Here is a 12,845-nt window from a genome sequence, read left to right as displayed (position 1 = left end):
CATAGTTTTTAGAATATAGGTCTTTTACCTCTTTGGTTAGGTTTATTCCTGGGTATCCTATTATTTTTGGTGCAACCTAATCATTATTTTGATGCAAATCCTAGGAATATCTTTTCATTTGGAAATATTTCAGTATTTGTCTCTATAACCAACACAGTGACAGTACCATTATTCCACATAAAAAATGGAGAATACTTAAGTATTGATTTTAATATTGAGAAATTTGGCAAGAAAAAAGCACAGTTGACTCTGAGAATGGCTTGTTATGACATGTTTAAAAACTTCGGATATGTTTACAATACACTATAATTATGAACATAATTTTCATTTTATTGTATCTTTTAGCTTTTATAACATAATTAAAAGTTTGTTAGTTTAATAGTAGAACAGGAATTTTAATTTATTTTAAAATGTCTGTTTCCTTTTAAGATATAGAGAAGTTGATAGTTCATATTTTAAATTTGGAATCTTCTATAAAAAGATGAAAAATTAGATTTAATTTCTGCATAAAATACATCTTTTCTTTTTTTAGGTTGTTGCAAATAAGAATACCTTTCTTCAGTTACAAAATAATCCCCAAATATGCAGTTTAAATCTGCCTACTGAGGGCAGTGCTAGAGAAATTAATCATGGGCATAACAACAGTGAAAAACACTGTCTTGAAGCATCTGTAATGGCAACATTAGATCCACCTCATACAGGTAAGACTGCTTTTTATTGATTAGGTTTACACTTGACCAGTTGTAGTACAGTATTATTTAAATTTATTATTTTCAAAATTTAATATTTTATTTGAAAAGTATTGTAACACTCCTAGGTTCTTGGCAATTCATTGTTTTGTTGTCATAATTTCTTTTTTCTTTTTCTTTTCTTTCTTTTTTTTTTTTTAAGTTTATTTGTTTTGAAAGAGAGTATGTACAGGTTAGGGGCAGAAGGAGAGAGAGAACCCGAAGCAGGCTCCACAGTGTCAGTGAAGAGCTCGATGGAGGGCTTGAACCCATGAGATTTCAACCTAAGCCAAATCCAAGAGTCAGATGCTTAACCGACTGAGCCACCCAGGTGCCCTATGTTGTCATAAATGATTCTGTTGATAGCCATGTAATTCAAATCTTGTACTTTATAGTAAGTATCTAAGACTGTTCCTTGTAAACTTGTTGCTCAAATATGATCTTTTCCTAAAGTACCAAAATCAATTCTGTATAGAGGTTTGATTAAAAATTTTTTTAAAAACCATGTTGGGGCACCTGGCTGGCTCAGTAGGTAGAGCATACAACTCTTAATGTCATGGTCATGTTGAGCATGGAGCTTACTTTAAAAAAAAAAAATTAAAAAATAAAACCATATTAACAGTGCTAAGTTGGAGAGGTGAACTTAAAATGAATAAAATTGTGAATTCATCATAGTCTATGGAGTACTTCCAAGTCAGATTTGTATTATGAGGGTACATAATTGAAGGAGAACCAAGGATTTAACAGACGCTCCCTCCCTGCATTGTTGAGTTGTGTTAAAATAATTATTATGTTTCTTTTTGTACCTGTCAGAGATTAACATTTTACAAGTAATTAAAAAAATATAGTTGTTTACTAGTGTTTATTTGGCCTTGTGAAAGGCAACATTAAGGCTACATTTTTCCAAATGACATTTTATTCATTTTTTGGTTGAATAAACAGATTCAGGGAGAGAGCCCCATCTGCTGGTCTATAGAAGAGTAATTGCCCTCCTCAAGATACCAGTGCAAATCAATAAGATTCCTTAAGCACTTCCTTTTGAAGGAAATTCTTGAGCTTTGATGATTAATACATTTTACCTATGAAAAGGTTAATTTCTTCTTGGGGGAGAAAGGAATTCTGTGTTTTCCCACCTGGCTAGGATCTTTAGTTTCATTTATGTGCTCCTTGTAACTTTTCAAAAGCTGTTACTGGTGTCAGGATGAAGTTGAGAAGGGCTTTTGAAGCTGGATCTAGGGATCTGAGATCCCTAGAGACTGCTCTGGCGATGGCACTTGAGCGGCTTTGCTGTCTCACTGATTTATTCTCTCCTTACTTCTTTTTTCCTTCTCTTCCTTCCTCTTATTTTCCTTCCATTTTGTTAAGTGAATATCCTGTTTTCCCAGGTTTTCTTCTTTACTGTGAAGCCTGTGGCAGATTATGATCCATGTATGCCTTTTTCTTTTCTATTATGATAGCTAATCTCTTCACCAGAGAATGATATTTAGATTGTATAATACATTCTGTGTTACTGATTTGCTGCTTTATTTTTGTTCTATAGTTTCTCATTCTTTAACCTGCTAAATATGAGAAGGGAGTTAAGAGTTAAGATAAATTGAAGAGGGAGTTAATTTACTCAACCTTTAATCCCTTAATCCCTTCTCTGATTTAGTACATTCACTGGACTGGGGAGCCTTTGCCAACCTCCTGACACCCTCCTGCCTCTCATTCAGAGAGAGGTTAATTGGGGAGAAGAGCATTGTGAGAAACATCTTGCTTTCTGCAGTGGATTATTGGAGAAGGAAAAATATGTGTGTGGAAAAATATGGAGATGAAAGATCCACGTAGTATACATTCACCTTTTCACATCTTTTTAATCCTACACATAATCCACTGAAGTGATGTCCAAGTCTGTTTGTTCCAGTTAAAATATGTTTTCATTTTTCTCCATCACTTTTTATTTTGAAAAATTTCCTACATGTAGAGAAGTTGAAAGAATAATTCTTATCCTAAATTTTGCAGTTGTTAATCTTTTGCCTCTCCTTCCCTTATATGTCCATGTTTTTCTCTGGATCATTTGAAAATAAGTTGCAGATATCATACCACACCATCTCTAAATACGTCAGCATAGATTTCTTAAAATTTCTTAATAACAGTTCATAATATTTAATATCTACTTCCTCAGTAATATAATTTTTGCATAAACTGGTTTAAGTTTGGTTTCTTTCTCAACTGAAAGTTCCCTGGTGAGTATATTTTCACTCCATTGAACTTCACTAAGCACTTCAGGTCTCTTTATTATAACCCTGTTCCTTTGCAGATAGTAGTCCTTGTGTGAGAATGAAGATGTAGATCTACCACTAATGACTTTACCCATGGCTCAGGGTATGTGCCTTATTTGGAGGTTGTACTAAAAGAGCCCACTCTGTCTTAAAAAAATTTTTTTTTTGTCTACAGCCTCTACTCTGCCTAGGCTTGAGAAAATTAAAGCCTAGAAGAGAGGAAATATAATGGGCTGAATTGTGTCCCTTAAAAAGATGTCTTTAAGTTGTAACCTTTGGAACCTGTGAATGCAGCCTTATTTGGAAATAGGGTCTTTGCAGTTGTAATCAACTTAAGATGAGATCATATTGTGTTAGGCCCTAAGTCACAAGGCTTGTGTCCTTATGAGGAGAGAGAGACACAGAAATACTGAGGGAAAGACCACATGATGATGAAGGCAGAGCTAAGGAGCACCAAGGATTGTTAGCAACCACCAGAAGCTTTCTGGAAAGAGGAAGGAAGGATTCTCCCCTAAAGTCTTCAGAGAAAGGCTTTGCTGACACCTTGATTTTGAACACCTGGTCTCCAGATTTTGAGAGAATAAATTCTGTTGTTTAAGCCACCTAGTTTTTGGTACTTTGTTACGGTAGTCCTCAAAAATTAATACAGGAAGCTCTAGACCTCCTGATAATCAGAACTGTGCTTGCTTTCTTTAGAAACAGAGAAATTATTTCATTCTTTCTGATTCCTTCTCATCTTGATGAATTATAAGGTGAGACTTAATTCTCCCTCAGACTGGTCAGCCACACTATCTTATACTATATTTTATTTATTTTCCTGACCCTGTTTCACTTAATGCGAGAATTTTCTCTTGTTCAAGTTTTAAAATAAAATTTTTTTAGGTTTATTTACTTTGAGAGAGAATGAGCTCAAGTGGGGAAGGAGCAGAGAAAAGGAGAGAGAGAATCCCAAGTAGGCTCTGCACCATCAGCACACAGCCTCATGTGGGGTTTAAATTTACAAACCTGTGAGATCATGACCTAAGCTGAGATCAGGAGTTGGATGCCCAACTGACTATGCCACCCAGGCACTCCTCTTGTTCAGGTTTTAAATCAAATAGTATGAATTCAAAAACATTTTATGACTGAATGAAAGGATCTTGGAAAATTTATAGTTAAGTCCCTTGGGTTAAGTCCTATGGCTTTGAAATGCTTCAGAGAAGTCAGGTAGTCAAAAAGAAACTACTGGAACATTATAGTTTTCAGAGTTTGAGAAATCAAATATAGTTTGGTATTTGAGAAAACAGTTCCAAAAAGTGGAACAAAAGTCATATTGTAGATAACTAATAGATAGATAACTAATGAGTGGAAACTGGCAAATGAAGTTAATGAATATAAGTAAATGAAGTATGTAAAAATAAATTTGGTTGTGAAGGGAAGGAGTAGTATCCTCAGAGAGAGCAGGGGACGATGGGGTGGTAGTTATTGTTTTTGTTTTTAAGATTTTATTTTTTAAGTAATCTCTACACTCAACATGGGTCTTGAATCCACAGCCCTGAGAGCAACAGTTGCATGGTTGGGGTGCCTGGGTGGCTCAGTTGGTTAAGTGTCTGACTCTCGGTTTTGGCTCATGTCACAATCCGTGGTGTTTTGGGTTACAGACCTGCATCAGACTCGGCACTGACAGTGTGGAGCCTGCTTGGGCTCTTCTCTCTCTCACCCTCTCCCTCTCTGACCCTACCCTGCTCATACTTTCTCTCTCAAAATAAATAAATAAACTTTAAAAAGTTAAAAAAAAGAGTTGCTGTCTTTACTGATTGAGTCAATGAGTCAGGAAGGAGGTAGTGAAGAGGGTTAGATTAAGGATATAAAAAGGAAGTGATAAAATCTCTCTCTGGTGTAGATATTAGATAAATGTTTTTCATTTGGGTTTGAAATCCCTGGAGATGGTTGGGTGTATTCTCAGGGGTTAATAAATTCTTAGAGAAGCTTAGAATTTTGTATTTTCTTTTAACTGATTTGAGTAAATGCATGTGAGCATATGCTGGAAGTTTTAGGTGGCCACCTTATATAATTATTATAAGTTTTTCATGTTTTCATTCAGAATAGGGCTGAACAGAATGTGTTAGAATATATAAAAACTACCAAATGCAGTTTTTATATATTCACTTAAGATGGTCAGACAATTGACCCATCGTATGTCCTGTTGAAAAGAAAGCTTATTGAAAAAAAACCTGTGGCAAATCTGTTGGCACCATATTTGTGTCATGAATAACAGTTTAATTTCAGTAAGATGTCACTATCAAATTAATATGATTTTAAATTTTATTGGTTTTATATTTAGTTTATAAATGTTTAATTTTTTATTGTAATAAAATATACATAATAAAATTAACCGTTTTAGCTATTTAAAATGTACAGTGGCATTTAGCATCTTTACAATGTTTTGCAACAGTCACTACTGTCTACTTCCAGTTTCATGATGTTAAAAGAAAACCTGGACCAATTAAGCCGTTAGTTTTCCACTCCCCACTGTCTACATAGCCCCTGGCAACCACCAGTCTGCTTCCTGTCTCTATGGATTTGCCTGTTTTGGATATTTCATATGAATAGGATTATAATATGTAGTTCTTCATGACTTAAAAAACCAAATAATGCATCACATGGTAAGGAATTTAGAAGGCATGAAGAATATAGTAAAAAAGCTCCCTTCCTTGATCCCTAGCCACCTAGTTCTCTAGAGGCAAACCAGTTTTCAATTTTTAGGGTATCTCTTTTGAGATATTCTATACATTTTGAATCCTATTTGTGTGTATATATTCTCCCCATACAAGTGATTGTTCACTTGCTGCACTGTTCTATACATTGCATTTTTACTGTAACAGTATATCTTAGAAATCTTGTTGTCCGTACATTTAGAACTACCTTATGCTTGTTATTTTATTTTTTGTTTTATTTGTTTTTATTTTTTAAATATAATTTACTGTCAAGTTGGCTAACATATAGTGTATAGTGTGCTCTTGGTTTTGGGGTAGATTCCCATGATTTATCACTTACATACAGCAACCAGTGCTCATCCCAGCAAGTGCCCTCCTTGATGCCCATCACCCATTTTCCTCTCTCCTCCACCCTCCTACTTTATGCTTTTTAGAAGTTTCTAATATTTCATTGTATAGGTATGCCGAATATACTTAACCAGTGCTTTATTAAAGGATATTTATGTTATTTGAGATCTTTTTTGGTTACAAGCAGAGCTACAACTAATGTCTATCTATTATATACATATGTGAGAATATATCCATAGGATAAATACCTTATACTAGGGTGCTGGTTTCAAGGTATGTGTGTTACCATTTTGATGGATAATAGTAAATTACCCTCTGTAGAGGTTAGTAGAAGTTTATCCTTCTAAATGCAGTGTACAAGCAATGCATGTATCATATTGTGATGCTTAATCTATATATGAGTATATACTTATACTTCTTGATACTATTTGATAACCTAATTGTTAAACATGTTATTTTGTTGTGCCTTTTAAGGTAAACTTTTTAATGCTATATTTTGAGAATGTTCCCTACTCTGCTCCTAAGGATAAGATCCCCTTGCTAAACAACCCTCCCCTTTAAATAAATCAAGTGCCGTTTCTGTTTATCTGTGAATAGCAGCTTTCATTTCCCTCCTGGCTGCAGAATTGTAGCTACAAGCTGCAAGAATCATTGCTAATTACTCCTAAGCCTGTAGGAGTTGGGGGACACCTCACCCTCTTGTTACTGCAAAGCCTGCCTCCCACGCCCCTAGTGGTTCACTTTGTTCTGGAGGGCAACCCCTGTGCGACTCTACATAAATATGGCAGTCTTCCTCTCCTGCATTGCGATTGTACCTGTTCAGTATCAGGTGTTGTGTGTTTGACCATCCCTATACCCCTAGAACAGGAATCCTTTCCTCACCAACTATATCAATACAGAGGCAGTTAAAAGAAGGAGACATGCATTTTTCTAAGGAGGTTTACTGAGTTTCCCCAATAGTCTTATAACTCTTGCCATCACTTCTCCCGGGGCTAAAAATTACTGGTGTATAAGGTTTGTGGGATGTATTTACTAAGCCCTTTTGGAAAGTTTCTTCATTGCCTAGAATATTAAGCATGCTAAGTTTGGTGTAGCTTTCCTCAGTTACTTGGATAGGGTGCAAAATGGGAGTATTCCTGTTTGAGCACAGCTTTACGCTGGGAATTTGCTTTATCTTTTGGAGGGCTGATGTAGAATAATTGAAATAATGGTGTTCAGTATCTAGTTTTGGGGGAATGAATTGTATGTGTTCATCTGTTGCCTCTTCTTTGAAGCCTCATTTAAAAACAAAATGTGAAGTGGTGATCTAAGCAAGATAAATAGGCAAATGGGATAAACACAGTGGAAAGAAAGATAACACAGTTTTTAAAATATCAGTTAATATGCTTTTAGCTTAAGTATTAATAAAAATACTGGCTTATGTAACTGTATTTTATTGTCCTGTATAGCTAGAAATTCCAGGCTTCAGGGTTGACTTGCCTAGCAGTTTAAAGGATGTCATCATGAGCCCTATTCTTTCTCTTTTTCTCATCTGTCATCCATAGGATTGGCTTCATTGTTAAACTGGCTCCCCTCATGTTAAGTAATAGATTTCAGCAATCGTTGGGGCCATATACTTCCTTTTTCTTATCTATCTGATGGCAGGCAGATGTGCCCTACTCATAATCATTAAATAAAGTTTTCTTCATGCTGATATTGTGCCACTTTACTGTGACCAGAAGGATTCTTAACTTTAGACCTATATTACCACTGTAAAGAAGATTTACTGGTTTCTGAGAATCACCAGTCTACCAGTCAGATACACATTCTTCGTCTCTGTCCTCGGAAGTGAGAGCTATCTCATCCTAATTTCCTGGCTATGCACAACGGAGGAGGAATGGAACCTCTAACATCCATAATGTTAACTATTCTGAGAAATGATTAGTTGAAGAAATGGGTAAAATAAATGTGAGTAGCTTAGCAACACTTTTAATATATGAAATTTAACTGAAGGCTAAGTTCCTGTCAACCAGCTTCTGGGGCAGAGGGTCCTTTAGTTAAAAAAATACAGATTTTACTAAAATTTTTTTAAAGTTTATTTATTTATTTTGAGTGAGAGAGAGAAAGAGAATCCCAAGCAGACTCCATGCTGTCAGCACAGAACCTGATGTAGGGCTGGATCCCCTGAATTGTGACATTATGACCTGAACTGAAATCAAAAGTGGGGTGCTTGCTTAGCTGACTGATCCACCCATGCTCTTAAAAATAAAACTCTAAAGGTTTTATTTTTAAGAAATCTCTACAGCCAATGTGGGGCTTGAACTCACAACTCCAAGATTAAGAATCACGTCCTCTAACAAGCCAGGTGCTACCAGTTCAAAATGTTTTTTACCCCAAGAACAAGATGCGGCAAAACAGGGAGGCATTCTATGAAGATGAATGTAAAGCTGGATTATATAAAATAGGTCTGTGATTCATGTAGCATAGTTGCTGTAAGTTCTATAATTTGACTCTGTGAGATAAAATAAAATAAAATAAAATAAAATAAAATAAAATAAAATAAATTTATTGGCCCCTGACCCCGGTTGCTGGCGTAGAGCTCCTAAAACCCTTCTAATTTCTTCAGTGATGACAATTCTAGGAGCATTTTTTTATTCTAGCATTTGGCCTTTGATTCTGGTTCCTGACATAGAGTTCCTAAATCCTTTGGAATTTCCTGGGTGATAGTAGTGTGTTTTATTCTAATGAGGTGATTCTTGGTGGGCTCCAAAATGGGGGCTGGTTTTCAGGACGATGAAACCATGATTATAGGCTGGGAATTTTCAGCTTCACTTCCATTCTTCAGACGAGGGAGGAGGATTGGAAATGGAGTTAAATAATAGATCTTGCCTGACACAAGGAAGCCTCTATAAATAGTATGAGGTTTGCAGAGCTTCTGGGTTGGTGAACATGTGGAGTTGCTGGGAGACTGGCTGCCTGCACAGGGCCTGGAAACTCTGTGCCCCTTCCCACGTAACTTGCTCTGTGCATCTTTTCCATCTGGATGTTCATCTGTGTCCTTTGTCATAGCCTTTTGTAATAAGCTGGCAAATAGTAAACTGTTGTCTTGGGTTCTGTGAGCTGCTCTAGCAAATTAGTTGAATCCCTGGGGTTGTGGGAGCTTCAGATTTATAGCCTGCCTGTTGGTCAGAAGCACAGATGCGATTGGCATCTGAAGGGAGGGAGTTGGCTTGTGGGACTGAGCCCTTACCCTGTGGGATCTGATGCTATCTGCAGGTAGATAGTGTTAGAATTCAGTTCAATTGTAGGACACCCAGTGGTGTCACAGAATCGCTTGGTGGGGAAAACCCCACATCTTGCATCAGAAATGGGGTAAATGTGGTGGTTGTGTGAGAGGAAGGTGTAACACAGGAAGAGGACTGAGTTTTTCTTACTCCGACTCCTTCAGTTCTGTTAAGATTTGCTTAGATCCCTGAAATCTAATTTTTGATTGTTTCAGGTGCTCAATATCACAGAATGTCATCACTAAAGCACAGCGATGAAGTTTAAGGTATAAATGCTATAGCAGAATGACTCTTAGGGTTTGCATTCACTCGACTTTTCACCCTATTTTTTGTGGCAGATTTTTATTTTTTGGTTTCATTTTCTGCACATATTGTATTATGTTCTTATGAAATACTGAATATAATTTTATGTGCCTCCTCAGATTCTCTCAATACCACCTGGCTCCTAGACTGCTTTGCTGATCTGTTGCTTAACCTGAGCAGCAGGGTCCTGTTTCTTAGTGGCTACCATCCAGCCAGGCCGATGAGGCATACTCTGGGAGTGTCTGTTCCTCCTGCTCTTTCCAATCCATTTCCACAGCACAGGGCTTAGTACCCTGCATGTTTGTGGAGGCTGGATGACACAGTCTGGAAGTGCAGTGAAGTTTACTGTGTGTGGGATGAACTTTGACTAATGGGAAATAGGAGGCAGGAGAGAACCGTCCAGATATATTCCTCTTTTTCCTCTGTGGACCTCTCTGAAGTATGTTCTTTTTTGTAGACTATTATCAGTAGATGTTCCAAGGAGGGTACCAAGTAGTTGTATTTGCCAGGTGACCTACTGTACCTTTTCATAGCTGTTGTAAAGTGCTTGCCAGTGACTTTGCTTTACATAGTTCTTGCTCAGCTCCCACCCCCCCTTTTTTTTAAATTAACCCTTGATGTCCTGTATAAGCAACTCCCAAATAAAGCCACCAGCATTCTAATCATTGCTTCAGGCTCTGTTTGTCAGAAAATTTGGGCTAAGACAGATTAATAAGGTATAAGTTCTTATCTTTTTTTTTCTTGACTATCCTAAGATGCAGAAATAATTTCAGTAGTCACAGTGCTCTTTTTGCTTAAAGTTCATGGAAAAAAATCACCCCTACTCCACAGTTATTTCTTATTAGTAGATGTAATGATCTAAATTCTATTTTTAATGGCTAAGGAATTAAAATAAATTAACTTTGGGGCGCCTGGGTGGCTTAGTCGGTTAAGCGTCTGACTTTCGCTTAGGTCATGATCTCGCGGTTTGTGGGTTCGAGCCCCGCGTCGGGCTCTGTGCTGACTGCCAGCTCAGAGCCTGGAGCCTGTTTCAGTCTGTGACTCCCTCTCTCTCTGACCCTCCCCTGCTCACGCTGTCTCTCTCTCTCTCCTAGAAATAAATAAAACATTAAAAAAAAATTAACTTTTTATTCTCAAAGATAATTTTGAACATTTTATAATTATTAAACAAAAGTTGAAAGAATTGTACAGTGAATACCCATACACCCATCATCTAGATTCTGCAGTTAAAGTGTTACTATATTTGCTTTATGACATACCCATCTGCTCATTTATTGGTCTTGTTTTTTAATTAAAAAAAATTTTTTTTAGGAGGCTTATGCCCAACATGGGGCTTGAACTCACAACCCCAAATCAAGGGTCACATGCTTTACTGACGAAGTCAGCCAAGCGCCCCAGTCTTTTATTCATTATTATTTTAATGTTTATTTTTGAGTGAGAGGAGAGAGACTGAGCATGAGTGGGGGAGGGGCAGAGAGAGAGAGAGAAAAAGAGATGCAGAGTCTGAAACAGCTCCAGGCTCTGAGCTGTCAGAATAGAGCCCAACTCTATCTAGGCTCAAACCCACAAACCATAAGATCACGACCTCTATTAATAGACTGAGCCAGCCAGATGCCCTAAAACATTAGTTTTTTGTTTTAAAATTTCAATAAATCAGTTAAAAAAATTTTTTAAAAATGTTTTTATTTATTTCTGGGAGAGTGAGAGACAGCATGAGCAGGGGAGGGTCAGAGAGAGAGGGAGACACAGAATCTGAAGCAGGCTGCAAGCTCTGAGCTAGCTGTCAGCACAGAGCCCAATGCAGGGCTTGAAATGGACCACGAGATCATAACCTGAGCTGAAGTTGGACGCCTAACTGACTGAGCCACCCAGGCGCCCCTCAATAAATCAGTTTTAACCTAACCTAACAGAGCAACCATCTATTGTGGAGGAAGTTTTTTCCCCCCATGTCTCACTAAAATTCTTTTTACAGATCTAGAAGATACATGAATATCTATGGCATGAATATTTGGTCATGAATTGATAGCATTTCTTGTCAATTTGGAAATCCTTTGAGATAAGATGTGACCCAAATATTCATAGGAAAGTTTATCACTTATATTGTACAACTCATTTAAATCTAAAGAAAAGTATTTGTAATTTTAAAAACACTGAATGATTGAATCAGTCTGTTAGATCATATATTCTGTAGGCAATTGTTGTTTGCTTAATTGTTCATTTTAAAAGTATATCTTGTTTTTTTTAAAGTTTATCTTTTTTGGTAACTCTGCACTTAACATGTGGCTTGAACTCATGAACCCAAGATCAAGAGTTGCATGCTCTTCTGACTGAGCCAGTCAGACACCCCTAAAAATATCTTAAAAAGTTTTTTCTCAAAATGTTCTAACAAAATTTCCATTAACTGAAATAAATTTTTTTTTCCACCAGCTCTTCATATAAAAAGAATAATAATCATTTACAACTAGTTACACAGGGTATCATTGTAATTTGTACTGTCGGCATAAAATATTCAAACAAGTCCATTAAATGTTACATCAGTGCATAGAAAAAAAAAAATCATTCAAATGTAATCCATTTGTTAAGATCGAATACACTGGTGGAAGGGCTCCTGGCTAGCTCAGTTGGAGAGCTTGTGACTCTTGACCCTCAGGTTTGTGAGTTCAAGCCCCTTATTAGGTACAGAGATTACTTTAAAAGAAAAAAAAAAAAGAAGAAAGAAAAAAACATTGTCTACATTGGTGATGTGATTATGTGTAAAGTCCAAGAAAAATTGTATTGGATAAGTAAAAATAAGCAAGAAGACTTTACTCAAAACTATTGCAGGAGAGGGTAGAGATTGAATTTAACTTCTTTTTTTTTTTTTTTTAATATTTTTATTTATTTCTAGGAGAGAGAAAGAGAGACAGCATGAGCAGGGGAGGGTCAGAGAGAGAGGGAGACACGGACTCCGAAACAAGCTCCAGGCTCTGAGCTGGCAGTCAGCACAGAGCCCGACGCGGGGCTCGAACCCACGAACTGCGAGATCATGACCTAAGCGAAAGTCGGACGCTTAACCAACTAAGCCACCCTTGCGCCCCATGAATTTAACTTCTAATACAACAGGGATTTATAGCCAAGGGGCAGGATAAGGAAGTAAGTGAGTGAAAAATTACTGAGAGGAGCTTGGTTATGATTGGGGTGAAGGTATGAAGAGTCTGGTTAGGTATCAAGGTTGGGGGGAGTCTTGCCAGATCTGGGCCTGGCAGG

At 37.0% G+C, this 12,845-nt stretch overlaps 1 protein-coding gene across 2 annotated transcripts in view; it reads left to right on the top strand.

Moving 5' to 3' along the window:
- RAD54B (RAD54 homolog B) overlaps positions 1–12,845 on the top strand; it is an 82,254-nt gene that overhangs the window by 9,146 nt on the left and 60,263 nt on the right. For both annotated transcript variants that reach the window (XM_077771300.1, XM_077771301.1), the window contains exon 3: positions 533–701. In XM_077771300.1, the coding sequence (XP_077627426.1) occupies positions 533–701 (169 nt within the window). The remainder of the gene's footprint in view (positions 1–532; positions 702–12,845) is intronic.

Source organism: Crocuta crocuta, unplaced genomic scaffold, assembly GCF_008692635.1.
Source record: "Crocuta crocuta isolate KB4526 unplaced genomic scaffold, BGI_CrCroc_1.0 scaffold235, whole genome shotgun sequence".
Classification (NCBI taxonomy): domain Eukaryota; kingdom Metazoa; phylum Chordata; class Mammalia; order Carnivora; family Hyaenidae; genus Crocuta; species Crocuta crocuta.
This window is presented reverse-complemented; position numbering and strand designations above follow the sequence as displayed.